The 17381-nt window shown below is 41.0% G+C and overlaps 1 protein-coding gene across 1 annotated transcript in view; it reads left to right on the forward strand.

Moving 5' to 3' along the window:
* The window catches only part of ppm1lb (protein phosphatase, Mg2+/Mn2+ dependent, 1Lb), a 53534-nt gene that overhangs the window by 30279 nt on the left and 5874 nt on the right, over positions 1–17381 (forward strand). The window contains exon 2 of the mRNA XM_061073697.1: positions 3599–3809. Coding sequence (XP_060929680.1) covers positions 3599–3809 — 211 coding nt within the window. The remainder of the gene's footprint in view (positions 1–3598; positions 3810–17381) is intronic.

Consider the following 17381-nt stretch of genomic DNA (forward strand, 5'->3'; position numbering starts at 1 on the left):
ATGAGTTGATCCAGAGATTTGGATGATTAATCATTTCAGGTCATTCATCGAGCAAAATACCATATGATTCGGTTTAGTTACAGCTACACAAGTTTTTTGGGGTCGTCTTTTTTATTGAATATCTCTGGGTTTTGAAGTATTACAGAGCCAATTTCCAGTAATTTATAGATTTTGCTGTAGAATTTTATATAGTTCTAATGAAAATAATAGTTGTTGCTGGACCTTTAGTCATAATTAATTACTTAATATAAAAACATTAAATTACCGCCTCCAATAACTATATAAAATGTGTAAGTGGATGGTCATGCTGACAAGCCAATAAAGCATAATTTGATCTAACCCTGAGCTGTATGAGGCAGTTTTTACACCTTTCAACTCTTTGTTTTGGTTTTATGCTCTGAATCTTTGCCGTGTTCAATCTCATTGTCATCAGCTTTGTCCATCTGCAAAAAGCTCTTTCAACCAAAAAAGCAACCACCTGGTGAACGTTATTGAACATTTAACAGATTGGTGGAAACCAAAACTGAGCTTAAAGGGTGCAGTCACGGTTTCTGTGAGGGGGTCCTATGTTTTTTGTTATATTTTAACCACGCACGTGGATGCACATTCAGGCAGGCAACACTATTCACAATGTGCTGTTGTTTTGATGCCCTCTCCTGATCTACATTCATAACGGTAACACAACAATGTACACACACAAATGTAGCCGTGTGCACACAAAGGCAGGAAAGAAGATTGCAACTGATTGCAAATAAACAATGAATGATTATGAGGAAGGAAATGTTCTCAAACACCCTTTGTTAGAACTCACAACGTGTGTCGGTGACTAACAGTGAATGTTAAAAAATAACTGTTATTTACAATCAAACCCTTTGCACCTTTAAACCTTGTTGTAGAATTTTCCCTCTAACTATTCTCCATACTCCATATTTATTTCTCCCCAGTATCATATAAACCCATCATCTTAATGACCTCTTCACTATTTTCTGCACAGTCTTACTTTCTCTGTTGTTGCCCACCAGGTAGCAAAGAATCTTAGCTCTTGACTCCTGCTGCTTCGACCTTTTTGTACATCTCTGTCAGCAGCAGTATCCCTCCCCTTGAATCCAACTATCTTTTCTGAGTTTGCCCTCTCGTTTTTTATTTCCTCCTGCATTCCATCGTTGTGCTCTTACGCCAACTGCCGATCTCATCCTCCATTTTGTCCCCTCCTGTATTACTTTCCTTGATCCTTGCCATCTTGTCTTCATCCCTATATCCAACAGACTTTATCCCCATCCCTCCCTGCCGTCCCTCCCTCACCTGCCCTTTCCTGCTTTCATCCTCTAAGCTGGTGCAGATGCTACAGCCTGATGTTTGATGTGTCGATCTGGTTAGCCGGCAGGTTAGATGGTCAGATAATCAAGAATTAGCCTTCACTTCCCGTTCTGTCAAGGTTAGACACATGCAGTCACCTTGTCTCAAAGCCTGATCAGAATGTGTGTTCAAGTATTTAATGGAATGTAGCTGGAAAAAGGGTTTGTGACCCTCGTGGTTTCTTCAGGACTGAGAGGCAGACAATTAGACAGTTTGGATAATTAGCAGAGCATAGCCCAAGCCGACAAAAGTCTTCCTGTTCTATTTATGACCTTTGAACTTAGTTTATGACTCCTGCTCGCTATGTGGTAACCACAGGATGAAGGTATGCCAAGATGAGAAGAGAAGGGAGAGTGTCAGAACGGGATGTAGAAAAGATCCCTGTTGATTTTGGACTGAACATCACCATGGAAGCAGAGAGAGTGGACTGTGGGAAATACAAAATAAATGAAAGAAACAGACTCTCACACATCCCCCAAATAAAAACACTGAATGTTTTTGGGCGACAGTGGAGATGATAGTGGACGAGTGACTGAGTTTGCAGAGCTTGAACAACACAGATGAGATATAACGAGCGAGGAGAAGATTTCATGTATGTGGAGGAGAAGGTTATCTTAGTCCTTGAAAGCAGTTTCCTGATCAGAGTGAGATATAGATTAGGAGAGAACAAGGGGGGTGTATAGGAGAGGGCGAAATGGGACATGGGTGTATGAGTCTATGGAAGCTGTCACACCCGCCTTTGTTTGATCTGGTCCTTTGGAATGTCTTGTTTAGTCCGAGCCAAACTAGAATTTGTAAAAGTTGACAGGATTGATTACGTTCTTTACCTCTTACAATATAATGTCGGATGGACGGGGATGAACATTTAACACATTTGTTGATTCCTGAACCTGGGATTGGTGATGCTGCTAATAATACCATAATTACACCGGCAAAAAAATTACCAAAATAATCTAGACTAGACCAGACTACTCCTCACTGAATTGACAACACACCAACTTCTTACACAAATTCATCTACAAGCTAATCTATATCAAGTATAGGTAGACGCAGCCCGTGTAGGTTTTGACGACAGGACAGACTTTCAGTTGTGAAAAATTATATCTGGTGTTTGTCTTCTCTTCATTGAATATCTAGGTTATCTATCAAGGTTTTGGACTTTCTCAAAGTGAAAGCCATGTATTAAATATGAGCTGTATACATTTTTCAGTACAGTTGCATGGCAGCAGATCATTCTCTGACAATCGCAGAACTTTTTGAACTTTGTGACCTTGGTATTGGCTTGTGTTGTCTGTCAGGCACTGAACCAGCGGAGGGAGGCATTATTTGCTCTGAAACAGCATTGAGAATGTGTGGGGAAAAAAGGGTTTAGTTGGTGTTATCCTCACAGTAAAATGGATGGAGGTGAGGATACAGTTTCTCCAGCTCAGCTGTGTCCCACAGCTCTGTGTGTGTGTGTGTGTGTGTGTGTGTGTGTGTGTGTGTGTGTGTGTGTGTGTGTGTGTGTGTGTGTGTGTGTGTGTGTGTGTGTGTGTGTGTGTGTGTGTGTGTGTGTGTGTGTGTGTGTGTGTGTGTGTGTGTGTGTGTGTGTGTGTGTGTGTGTGTGTGTGTGTGTGTGTGTGTGTGTGTGTGTGTGTGTGTGTGTGTGTGTGTGAGATAGGCGCTGCACTTTTTCTTACTTTACTGTGTTTTATCTGTGATTTATGCGCCTCAGCAAGGTGTAAAGGACAAACAGACCACTGTAGCCCAGTGTGCGACTTGCCAATATATATATATATATAAAATATCTATTATGTATATCGTTATTTAAAACGACAAACAATTGGTGCTACATTACGATATTCTGAATCAAGAATATAGAAATAGACATTTTGTCGGCAAATTGTTGTCATTAGGCAAATTGTAATGAATTTCCTACAAACCAAGATAAAGTATCTAAGCATCTGTTTTTATCATGATCCGTCTTCGGTTTGCAATCCTCACGATTAAGAAGCTGGAACCGCTTTAACAGTTAAAACCTGATTTTCATTACTCCTCCGATGTCCAACCAGCCAGACTATGTTTGGAAAAATGGACACAAGCATGACAGTTGCTTGAACCTGGTCAATGAAGAGAAAAACACTTATCATCAACATGGAGAATGTGTCAGAATATGTATGTCAACATCAGTATTTTGCTCATACAATTTTTTATCAACAGATTTTAATTCTCCCTCTGCCCCCCCTCTGCTTTCTGTTATCAGGCTGCTGCTGACTTTGCCAAGGCCCACCTGCCCGAGGCTCTCCGCCAGCAGCTACTGGCCTATGAACGGGAGAAAGAGCGAGACAGAGAAAAAGAAAAAGATGAAAAGAAAGAAAGGGGTGGCCCCTCCTATCCTTCCATCCTGGAGAAGCAGATCCTGACGCTGGACAGAGAAATACTGGATAAGCTGTCTGCCACTTACAATGAAGCAGGTGTGTGTGTTTAACTGTTAAATACCTCAACCGCCTGGATGAAAAATATTCCCATAAAACTTCAAAACCATCCAGTACGCTTATGAAACCACTTTTAAATTCACTGGATCCCAATTTTTTTTTAATATTTGCAACAAATTGCCAACACTCAAGGTTCTCAGTTCACTAAACATGGCACAAAAATTCAGTCGGACTCAAGGATAAACTCACTTTACTTTGGAGCCCAAAGGTCAAGGTCACTGTGGCCTCACGAAAAAATGTTTTTTCTTGAAAGTTATATCTCAAGATCAGCTTCAGGAATTGTCTTCAAATTTGGTACAAACATTCACTTGGACTAAATATTTAACTGATTAGATTTTGGTGTTTGTAGGTCATAGGTCAAGGTCACAGTGACCCCACATCCCTGTGAATGGGATATATTAGGACTGCCCGTAGGGAATTTCATTTCATCTGGTACAATTCACTAGGACTCACTGATTTAATGATTAGATTCCAGTGGTCAAATGTCAAGGTAGCCCCCCTCTATACCGCAGTAGATTGAATGAATTCTCTGAGAAACCTTCCAGAGAAAGTGAAAGAAAATACCTGGATCAGCCATTTATTCAGATCCACACCCATCCTGCATCCTTCCACCAAGTTCTGTGATAATCCTTCCAGTAGTTTTTACGTAATCCTACCAACACACAGAGAAACAAACAGAACTGAAACATAACCCCCCCGGTGGTAACTATATACATGATAAATTCCGGTGTGAGACAATTCCCTGCATCAGTTCTGTGTGTCAACATCTTACACTGGTCCATGAATTAGCAATGACCTGAATGTGTGCATACAATATACCATTCAAGGCCACATGCCGATGGTTTTCACCCACTTGTGTTGCTCATTACTGGAGACACAACAACAAATCACTAGTTTGTTTTTAAATGTCCCCTATAATGCTGCATGCAAACTATTATTTTCTACTTGACTGTTGAATACTGACAGTCAGCAGCTCCCCCCGGCCTTGCTTATTCAGCTGTTTAAATACAAGCTGATCTTCACAAGGCTTGTGGTAATTATCTCTGGAGGGAGGGATGGAGGGGTGACGCAAGAGAGGGAGAAAGAGAGAGAGAAAGAGATGGATAGAAAGAGGAGGAGAGGGGACAGAAAGAAGGATGCATGTGTATGTGAGGAGGACATTTTTCTGGTTAGAGCCACACAGCAGAGAGGAACAATAGCCCCCCCCCCCCCCCCCCCCCCCAAGTACGACAGGCGAAATGAAGGGAGGGCAATAAAGGAGAGGGGGCAGAGACAAAGGGTGAGGAGGGACCGGGAGGGTGAAACAGAGAGTGGCACAGTCAGAGAGTGAGGAAAATGAGAGCATGGATACAAAGGATGATGAAAAAGACCGATCTGCCCGAACCAAAACAAAGGGTGATGAGAGAGGGCAAAGAGATAAATCAACGGGGGAGAGACGGAAACAATTTGTTTTTTAAAGGTCCCAACACAGAATCGTACATATCGTGCAACATAGAGATGCACAAGCTTCATTTATAAACATATTTCTTGGTCCTAGATTTCACCGCAGCCATATTTTTTAGATTAGAACAATTAAGTTTATAATCTGTTTTGCAGACATCAGAGAAGCAGTAAGACGAACGGAGAGGAGCAGCAGAGTAATGAGCCTCACGTGCTTTTTCATCCACCTCTGTTAAATTCATACCACAGGGACATGATGCAGGAGGAGGAGAAACTTTTCTCATGGCAGAAACAATATTGTCGTATTGAACATGCAGAGTAGTGAGTTCAAATATAGATCACAAGATGAATACATGGAGTGACTGTCATGAATTCATGTCTCCTGTCGGGAGGTTCAGTTTCCCTCCGGGACCCCTGATTACTCTAAAGCTGGGAAGAATGTAGCTGCAATAAGTAACTGGAGTAAGTGATGACAGATACATTAAGTAATTCCTGAAAGGGAAATTACCTGGGTTCAAGGATTTGTCTATCATAATTACAACAGATATTTATGCAGCTTTCAGACATGCACTGAACACCAGAGGTTGTATGTGAGAACATCAGAGTCCTTTTTTATTTCCTGCCGGAATCCAGCTGAAAATTCACAGCGATTGAATGAGCATGTTAATGATGATTCTAAGACCTGACGGACGTAAAACAGAAAAAACATTAAGAACACAAAAATCTCAGGATGAAAAAAGAGGCCAATCCCATAGAAGACACTGAAGAAGATGCCCACATTCATAATTGAGAGCTTGGACCCAATGTTTGGGCCCAATTGTCGAGACATTTTCTCGTGCTAATGTCTGAAAACAGCTTTAGTTTAAATGCTAAGATCTCGCCAACGTAACACACCCCGAGTTAAGCCATTTGTAAGAGAACTTGCGTCAACTGTTAAGTATTTATTGGTCATTCATTAATTTTGAACATCAGATAAATCAAAGTTGTAGGTGAAATGAAATCAAGGGAGGAAACATTATTGATGCAAAAATTGTCACTGGCCAAATTTGAACAGGGTTTGCTGTGCTCAATCGTTGACGTCCTAACCACCAGACCGCAACGTAGGCCCCAATTAAAAATATAAATTTTAAAATAAAGTGCCTCCGCTGATCTATATAAACGCTTAGCTCGTCGGAAACCTGTCGGATCGTCAGTTTCCTCTGTTTCTCCATGGTCAAATCACAGCATTTACTGTGAGTTGCGATACACAAGACTTTCCCTTAAGAAAAATAAACGAGGGGGAAAGGAATGCAACAACTTACAATTGGATTACACGTCTGAACGGAGTTTAGCCTAAAGGAAAACCTGCGCAGACGGCTGATGTGACTCACATGTATGTTGTTGAGGGGGGGCAGTGGTATGAAAGGGCCATTGAGAAGGCCTCACGTCGTCATGAGAGCGGTGGGTCATATGATCCGCGGATTGTAAAACTGGAGAATTTAACCAGTGTGATGGAAATCTGGAGATACAAGAGGCTGGAAACAACAAAGTTATCTACGTGTATTTAATAAGGGGCTTTCTGCAGAAAGGATCAACACAGGGAAACCGCAAGGGTCTCAGAGTGAAGATGCAGAACAGTCAGATACACAGATCTTATATACCAGGGGATAGGGCTGTCTCTCTGAGCCAATCCAGACAGGTTCCCATAGGTGGGGGAAGGACAGGAAACTAAACATAACAGCTGATTCACATGTGTTCCCTGAGGTGATAAGAATAGATACACTCCTTCCTTTGATGGGTAATTAAGTCGCACAAGGTCTTACTATATTGACGTCATAAACAGTTCCGACCATAAAACAGCTCAAGTCATCAATAATCTGTTGTATGTAAATACAAGTCATAAAAGTCTTGAGAAGTCTTTAAACACTTATACAAAATACTTTTTCAACCTTGCTGAGTTAATTTTCTACTACATTTCCCTCCTTTTTGTCATTTATTGACAACATAAGAGAGTTTACAACTACAGTAAAACATCAAATACATCAATTCACCAGGATTTCAAAATGCATCATCATCATCACTGTAGTGTAAAACAAACTGCCTTTGTCATGGACGGTGTGCGTCTTCAAATGGGAGGAAGCACTGATAAAAGTAGATTAAACAGACAACACAACAATATTACATTCTTCATCGATATTAAAGGGTACTGGGGAGGAAACCAGTCAGGGAGGGGAAACACATCTTACATTATCGTCACTGTAAATCTAATTGGCGCGTCATCTGGCGGAGCAAACCATCGGGACACAGCTGGCATCCCCCATAAACCCCAACAGTAACCAAACTGGGAATATAAAGGTGCAGTGTGGGGGAGACATACGTGCGAAAACAGGATGCTTGGAACCCAACAAATCAAACTGGCATGGGAGATTGGATTGAATGTTTCAAAAACGAAATTCGTATCAAGAGTTATCAGTCAGCGGGGGATTGATGTCATCAATATTGAGAGAACAGTTCCTCTACTGCCACTCCGACCCAGCTGACTGAAGTGATGCCACGGAGGTCGGTGTTTCATCGTCGCCTTCTCTGCTGTGTGTGTATTATGTGATTCTCCGAAGCAACGATTAACAGAATGTGTGAAGCAGATAGGGGCTGACGAGCAGCTGCTTTCGCTGCTGCATCTGCCCTGGCATTTCCTTGTGATACTGGGTCATTATTAGAAGTGTGAGCATCACATTTACATACAGCAACCTGTTTGGGGAGGAGGACAGCATCAAGCATCTGAGACACTAGAGCATGATGTGCAATTGGTTTGCCTGATGATGTAAGGAATTCTCTGTGCTTCCAAATCGTGCCAAAATCATGTACTACACCAAATGCATATCTACTGTCAGTGTAGATATTCACCCTTTTCCCCTTAGCCAATTTGCATGCTTCAATGAGAGCAGTGAGCTCTGCTGCCTGTGCTGACAGGGAAGCAGGGAGAGGTCGTGCAATCAATGTATCATGTGCTGTAACCACAGAGAAACCAACTTGATTCGCTCCTGTGTCTGAATTGCGAGACGCTGATCCATCCACAAACAGTTCATAGTCTGGATTCTGCAGTGGTGTTTCCTGTAAATCTGGTCTGGGGGAACAAACTTCAGTTATTGTTACTACACAGTTATGTTGTTCACCATCTCCTTCTGTTGGAAGAAGAGTTGCTGGGTTAAGAACATTACATCTTTTCACAGTGATGTTAGGCATTTCCAACAGAATAGCATGATAACGAAGCCAGCGTGCAGCAGACAAATGAGATGTCTTTTGTTCCAACAAAATCATAGACACAGCATGTGGAACCAACAGTGTGAGTGGGGAGTATCCTACTAAATCCCTGGATGCCAGTACAGCCTTCTCTGCAGCTGCTACAGCTCTGAGACAAGTAGGCAGGCCTGCAGCAACTGGATCAAGTTTTGCTGAGAAAAATGCAACAGGTCTCTGTTTACCCCCATGTTCTTGGAGCAGCACTGAAGTCATGTAGCCACCCTTCTCGTCAACTGCTTGTGTGAAAGGTCGGTCAGGGTTCAGTAGTCCTAAAGTCGGGGTCGTTTGTAAGGTCAGTTTCAAGTCAGTGAAAGCTTTCTCCGCGTCATCAGTCCATGTCACTTTGCTATATGCTTGCAAGCCTTGCCCGTGTGCGATTGCGCTAAGGGGCGCCTCGAGGACAGCATAGTTAGGAATAAATGATCTACAATAAGAGCACATTCCCAGGAATGACATCACTTATTTCTTTGTAACAGTTTTAGGAATCTTTGAATTACTGTTACTCTATTAGGGGAGAGGGACTGCCCTCTGCTGTGATCACATGCCCTAAAATTGATCTTTTACATTTACAAACCTATACTTTTACAAACTTATACTTTAACAAACTTATACTTTAACAAACTGCAGTTTTTCAGGCTTGCCTTATGTCCTTCTGCATTTAGATGTTTTAGTAGAGCTACAGAATAATTTTCACAATATTCTTCAGTTGGAGCACAAATCACTAATCCTTATATTGTCAACATATCGTAAATGTGCACTTCCTGGTGTTATCTTTAATGATCTTAAGCTTTTTAGTGCCTGGTTGTAAATGGTCAGTGATTCACAATAGCCTTGACGAGGCATGTGAATGTATAACTTTCTCTGTTGAACTCAAATGTAAACCAGTATTATATGTCTTTATCAATTTAAAAACTGAAGAATGCATTTGCCCGATCAACAACAGAGAATCCTTTATAATCCTTCAGAACTTGCTAAAGGATTGTTTTAAGAATTTGGAACCGACGAAGCGCGAAGTTGTACTGCGGCGTTGACAACTTACAAATCTTGGATGAATCTCAAATCATCAGGTTGTGTTTTATCAAAAATACTGTTCACCGGAAAAAATCGAAGTGTGCACTAGTGAATCCTTGCAAGGAACAATTACACCTGCCCTCAATAGAGAGTTGAAAACTGGTGTAATACCATCGATGGCTTTCTGTTACAGTAGATATTGTCAGATCATGGTGTAATAACCACAGGTTCCATGTGTTAATTAAACCCACATCATGATTACCTCTGAGCCCTTAAAATGTTGTTTGTATAAACTAAATATGCATGTGCATATTTGGCTTCTGTATTTGTGTCTGGTACCAGTTAAACAACCTTGAAAGTGTAAATAACAGATGTAAATCATTTTCTAAACACTTTAAAAATTGATTTTACTTAACCACGGGATCTGATATCTTTTCCCAAATGTCAGCATTGACACATTTTTGTATCCACGGTCGCAAGTCTTGCCATTCATCATTTTTGTTTTTGACAGCAAGTCATGTGAGTGTGAACCAGGAACATCAAAAAAGGAAAGCATCCTCTGAACATCTGTGAAGGAACTGAGAGGGTGACTACAGAAACAGCACATCTATGTTCTTTCCAGAACATGCAACTTAGTGTTGAATTTTCTTTCACACTACACAACTTATTTTTTCAAACCTGCATCTCTCCCTTTGTGTTTGAGTGCAGTGAAGTTTAAATCTTTTGGATGCATATACGTGGTATCTGTTCTTTGTGTGACTGAATGTGCCTTGTCCACTAGATCTTTGTCGATTTGATGTGACAACAGATGAGCAAAGCTTCCATTCATACGCATATAACAGTGAAGCAGCATTACACTTAATATAATATCTTTCCCTAGCACTGTGAGTGTGTGCATTGGCATATTAGCATAATCATCTCATTGCTATTTAAGCTATGTTCCTATCAATAGTTTGTCTTTCTTTTCTAAAAAACAAAAAAAAATCATTTACTTCTGTGATAAGTGTTTGTGTTTGTGTGGTGCATTCACCCTCTCGATGTGGGATGTGTCCCTCACGGCCTTGTTCTCTGTTCAAAGATGCTGGTTCCTCCCTCTCCTCCATCCCCGCCTCGGTTCATTCAGGCTCGTAAAGTTGCTGTTTCCTTGGCAATTTTTGTTTTGCCCAATGTCCCTTCTCTCCACAGAGAAAACAAATGTCCCAATCATCGTTCCATATGCGTCCCCCCTCCTTCCTTGAAATCCTCTTCTTCTGCATCGCGATGTACCTCTGAACATCTTCAGTGAGGCTTTATGCAGATCAGTCTCTCTTTCTTCTTCTTATTCGCATGAACTGCATGTGCTTTTATTAAGCTCTTCCTGAGTCCCACTTGATGCCTGTACGTTTTAACAGGCTGGCAACATCAGGTAACTTCAACAATTTTGTGATTTGGGCTGGATCTTGTCCCAGTCCATATTGCCCACTTGTCTGGTGCGAGGTGAAGAGAGGAGTTGCGGGTCTGGAACATCATTAGCTGGAAAAGGTTGTTGTGGAACCTGGGCTCCTGCCTGTGGAACATCCGCTTCTGGTGGAGTTTGGTGTTGTTCTGGTTGTCGTCTTGTCGGCGGGGAAGAGTCGAGGTCGGAAACCTGCATTTTGAGACACTGAGACATTTGTGAGGTGTTAACTGTCCCTGCCAGTGTGTGCTTTCTGTCCCTATGATGCAATTCTTCTAACCACATTCAACATACATTCCTATCTGCCTGAAATTTAAAATTTTACTTTTCTGGCCTAACTTACTATTTCGTTCTCCTCTAGATTCAGTCTAGAATCTGTTTCAGCTGTCTTAAAAAACTCTCTCTCTCTCTGGAAACCCACAGTCTCTCATTCCTCATTCACACTTGAAACAAACTTAGTGCTTTGTCACCATAGTTCTTTCACATGAGGTTCACATAAGGATTACTCAGTTCAGTTCCATTATCCAAATCTTATATTTTTCATTTACCTATGTAAAGAATTTTTTTTTTTTATTTTATTTTAAGTAGTTACCTTAAGTCTTCAATCAATCTCCAAAACACTTTCGTAAGGAGCAAAATAGGAAACGTAGTAATATTAATATCCTCAAAATACTGTCGTATCCCCTATATAATAATCAATAGTAATTTCCTTATAATTACTTGGTCAATGGTAATTTCTCAATTCGTCTCTTTTTTTTTTTTTTTTTTTTTTTTTTTGCGGTTTAATACACTTTTAAAAATCCTGCCTAACCAACATAAAGCATAGTGCCCTAAAGAAGTTCTCTACATAGCGCGCTTTTTTTTTGAGTTGCCTGACACAATGCAAATACACTCAGTATTATGTCCTCTCTGTGGTTGCAGTCGAAACAACTCCTTAAGGTACCTCGTCAGTCTACCTTCCAGGTTTCTTCTAAACCTTGGTTAAAAATTTACGGGGCTTTCACCCGTCTTGAGGATCCCGTTCCTCTTAGACCAACTTCTCTATAACACTATGTTCTGCTGGGATAAATTACACTTGAAATCTCAGATTCTCACCGGATAGATCGCAGCGCTGAGACGATCCGGCTCGGGTCTAGGTCCCTGCGTCTCACCCGTGGGGAGGTTAAGGTTGGAAACTTTTTTCCAAGATGATCAGTCAACCGTAGACACCGAGTCCAGATGCGTCCAGACGTGCGATCCCACTTCTGACACCAAATTGTGATGGAAATCTGGAGATACAAGAGGCTGGAAACAACAAAGTTATCTACGTGTATTTAATAAGGGGCTTTCTGCAGAAAGGATCAACACAGGGAAACCGCAAGGGTCTCAGAGTGAAGATGCAGAACAGTCAGATACACAGATCTTATATACCAGGGGATAGGGCTGTCTCTCTGAGCCAATCCAGACAGGTTCCCATAGGTGGGGGAAGGACAGGAAACTAAACATAACAGCTGATTCACATGTGTTCCCTGAGGTGATAAGAATAGATACACTCCTTCCTTTGATGGGTAATTAAGTCGCACAAGGTCTTACTATATTGACGTCATAAACAGTTCCGACCATAAAACAGCTCAAGTCATCAATAATCTGTTGTATGTAAATACAAGTCATAAAAGTCTTGAGAAGTCTTTAAACACTTATACAAAATACTTTTTCAACCTTGCTGAGTTAATTTTCTACTACACCAGCCAGACCAGGAGCACCCAGACTGCAGGCGGCGGCTGACTATAAGCTCTCAGAAAAGGTTGATATGCTGCAGCTGCATCACCTTTTGTTGCACTCGCCCTCTTTTTATCCTTGTCCTCCTCTGCTCCGCTGCTTCTCTAGCTCAGCTTTCTGATCCCCGTTGCTCTCAAAACAGCCACCAAGTAAATCTCCCCTCCTGATCCCTCTGCCTACTTAAGCTACGTGACCTGTTGCATCCAGGGTTGAAAGATTCTCACTACTTCCCATCTGTTTCTTTCTGACTCCCATGCATCTATATTTCTATCATCCTTATTTGGTAAGATAGATAAACTTACAGTCGAGCTCCACTAGAGCAAAATGCCTGCATGTCTGTCCCCGGGCCTTCGACAGTCAGGGATTGAATTCGCCTTCTTGTCAGCGTCTCTGGGAGCGAGTGATAGCGGGAGGGAGGGTGTCTGCTGATCAGGTAATTGTTGTGCATTCTTCTCCCTGTATCTGATTCAACAATCGCATCATTTAGGCTGCACAGCTCCCTGCTTTATGTCGTAATCAGAGCCTAAATGAAGCTGGCAGGGAAGGAAGAGCGGGGGAAATGGAGAGACACGCTCTCAATTCAGCTCCCAGTCCCCAGGACAACAGCATATCAGATTTACTCGCCCCCCCACCTCCTTTTTTTCCCCCGTTTATCCCTCTGTTGTTTATCAGAAAACAAAAGCGCTCCAAAGGAAGATAAGGGAGATGGGACTTTGATGGAATGTCCAGCACCTCGCAGTCTGTTAGGGAAACTGTGTCCCTGAGGCGGTTTGGTGCTAATCTTTATGTAGCTGTTGGACATGTCTCTCGGCAAAATGTTTGCATCCACACAAGCACGCAAATGTTTCCAGTAGTTCTTTAGTCCAATAATCAATAGTTATGGAGCATTGGCCAAGGTTTTTAGAGCTAGTTTGACATTAGGACATTTTATACATTTATTTATGTAAATATGTGCAGGAATCGCTTCCCTCTCTGAAATACGCAGGATCATGTTTTGGCAAGGCGGGAATCAAACAAATTTATCACTGCATTTATTCACTGCCTGATTAAATGCTTAATGTTTTATAGATATGTGAATGTGTAAAACCTGAAAGGTTTTCACAAGCACAGCAACATTAACATGCATGATATCAATTCAATGTCAAACTGGCAAAAAGCGGAACTGCCATGAATCGGACTCTTCTAGAAACTGAATATTCTGCCTCAGAGATGCAACAGAAAGTATTTATCTTGCTGGTGCCAGACTATCGATATCGTAGTACACAGTGTATTGCTATGGTAACTATAAACCTCTACTTTGGTTAAAAAGATAGACTTTATGTAAGATAAAAATTGGCTTGATAGAGAAAAACTGTAATAGTGAAAAATGGTTCATACTTTGGAATATAAGGAAAAATTAAAAAAAGCACCATTATAGGTTGACATCTACATCTATAAAAAGTCTACTGTACTGTTATATATTTCTTTTATTGATTAAAACTGTCATATATTTATTAGCAGAAATCATACTCATTTCTAGCTCCATGTTTTTATGTCCCAGCCATTTGGTCATTTAGTGTTTCTAAGCCTGTTTGCTGTTATTATTGTGGCTGTAGATGTCATTTTTAATGCTTACATCATTGCTATGAGTTATTTCATGTTTGTGGACTGACTCCAGTGATGTTAATGTTTCTTTAACATCATTGTTGTTCTCTTTGCTTAAAAAGCACCATACATTCCCTTTCAGCTAAATGTTGGCTCACTAAATGTTTGTAGATTCTGCAGTGTTTCCTCCTTTAGTTCACTGTGTTTGGAAACCCAACAACACATGACCTTTAGTGGCACCAAAAGCCCCTTTCCACCATTTGTTTAAAACTCAATTAAATTGTGAACGATCACAGCTAATCTTAAATAATTCATTTAATCTGATTCGCTAGTAGTGAACAGATCTGAGTACTTGATTATTCCTCAGAAACACAATCTGAAGCTGCTGCAGTATGACGTACAAGTGACCTTAACTTTGTCCTGATAGACGAGCTAAACAATCTCAGAGATTTGAGAATCTGCCAAGAAATCTTAACCAAAATAAGACTAAGCCCATTTCTCTATTTCTGTGCTGTTATCAAGTGTCAGTTTGTTTTATTTTAAAACCCAAACTGGATCCCCTTGCTGTCAGAGTGGATTATCATTAACTGAAACTGATGGCTGTTATTTATTTGTGCATGTCGGTGTGTGGTTCACTCATCACTCGCTATGTGTTCGCTTACAAATGAGGCGGTTAAGACTGTTACCCAAGTAAGGATATGTATGTGTCTAGCTGTACAATAGATAAAGTGTCTTGATCAGATACTTGTCCTCAAATATCACATCAGGATGCACTGTATTTTTGGTCCTGCTTTAGAGCAGAAGTCCTCAAATAACTACAGAAAGACAACATAAGTGTTTATTGACACAATATAAAAAGACAAACTTCATCCTGGAATCACATTGGAATTAAATCTAATCTAAATAAAAGATGTGGAGTATTCTAGTCACATTATGTAGACATGTAAAGGTCTAAATCGCATGTGACAGGAGATGCTAACTGTTTGACATCATATTCAGACGATGCTCTGTAACAGGGGAACAGGACTAAGGATGAAATATCCTATCAGCAACTCACGGAACATAATAATTGAAATTATGTCGTTTTAAGAATGAGGGCAACTGTCAGAATATTGTTGCTAATATAAACATATAATCATTGTGCAGTATAGATTAAAGTACACTGGGAAATATCTAGTTAAGGGAGATGAGCATAATGTTGATGAAACACCTGACATCTGATGTGAGAGATTTTGTTTTAAAGGAACCCAGCTCATCCCTGCTGTGGTTTTTGGCAGCTGACTGTAAAAGTTCCGATAAAATTTCCAAGTTTCTTGAACTCATGAGGGAGACTTTTCAAAAGAAGCTGCTTGACTGCAGGAGCTTTCTCGGAAAACACCTAGGTGCTGGATTTGAATTCTCTATCGTCTCAAGCTAGATTGAAGATTTCACAAGTTTGACGTTTGTCCGACCTCAGCATATCAAATTCGAGGGGTTTAATCCATTAAAGACATGAAGCTTTTAATTCCTCTGCTCTCACATGGGAGGGGAAGAGGAAGGAGATTGGCAGGTTGATCATCTTAAACGGGAACTCCACCAGCTTATGTTCTCTGGAAGTTCTGCCGAATATGTGATGTTTTTTCTTTTTCCACATATTTTCTCATACTAGAAGACTTTTTTTTGGCTGAACACTATGAGTTTGAAAAAGAGAAAACTCTGGGGTTGTAAAGTGAGAAAGAAATGAGCAAGACAATCCAGGCAACTGCCAGCAGTCGAGTTGCAGCGAATAATGGACACACCAGACTTAGACAAAGAAGAAGAAGAATGAGTGGAATAAAACAGACGATATCTCTGCTTCTGTTGCACTGATTTTTGAACCTGTCAATCTTGAGTTGTCAAGAACTCCTTTAACATACTTTTCGACCTAAAAGATTGACCTCGTACAACATCTTTCATTAGAAGAGCTGGTGAGATACATAGGTTGTATCCATACAAATTCTCACACTCTTGAGACACGAGTGGGTGATTTAAATGTGCACATAACCTCAAAGCAAGAGTAAGGCTGAGGATGGCCTCAAGGCCGCTGATTATTCAGGAGCAGAAGAGATGAATGGGGAAAAAACTATATATTAAAGAAATTTGTGCTTGAGAATTGAAGTTTGTCTAAAGCTGACACGATGGACATATTGCATATTGCAGGCAGTTCAAAGTGACACATGTGGAGTAAATATGGTAGTGTTAGAAAGAGTTAAGACTGCAAGTCTCATGCTGCTTTCAGACATTCGCTGAACTTCAATCATTCTCCTTGAATTATCTGGAGGGGCTGTGTGTGAGAACACAAATGTTTGATCCACTTGCTCTCGACCTTTTGCCTTTAGTTAAATGTTCATGGAATGTACAAGTGAGAATACAGCAGAAAAATGGAATTCACCGGGATCGAGTGGGCGCGTTGATGACATTTCTAACAAGCGTTCGAGGGAAAACTGGAAGAAAACAAATGAATGGATGAAGAAGAGGTTCCATACACGTAGAAGACTCTTCCGAAGATGTTAATTTAGAAGGACGATGACATTTGAGAGCTTTTCGTGATGAAGGGCCTCCACTGGTGTTGATGTGCTGTAAACAAAAAAAACATCCTCTGCTTTCCGCAGCAGTTTCAAACGTCATATCCTGCCTCCTGCAGGATCCACTTAGACGTCACACCTGAGTGTCCTGGACGTTTGTGAAAGACAAAGTCCGCAGAATGTCTGGACGTGCTCTGGACATTTTCGTGTCCGAATTGGCTTGACACATTCAGATCAAACTGGACGGCCGCTCATAGAGGAAGAGATGTTTGACGTTATCGTGAGACCAAGGTGCAGGTTGAGTGACGATGAGCCGGGCGAACAAGGTGGTGGCAGTCCTGCACCACCCTGTTTTTGAAATTTTACATTTTCCCCTCAATGCCCAGCAGCTTGTTTACAACATGACGCATGTGATGTATTCGTGTGTTGAATGAGAAATAATTCAGAGTGTTAGTGAAATTATATAAAACGACGTTAATCTCGTTGGAGAGTCGAAGCTGT

Source organism: Limanda limanda, chromosome 6 (assembly GCF_963576545.1).
Source record: "Limanda limanda chromosome 6, fLimLim1.1, whole genome shotgun sequence".
Classification (NCBI taxonomy): Eukaryota; Metazoa; Chordata; class Actinopteri; order Pleuronectiformes; family Pleuronectidae; genus Limanda; species Limanda limanda.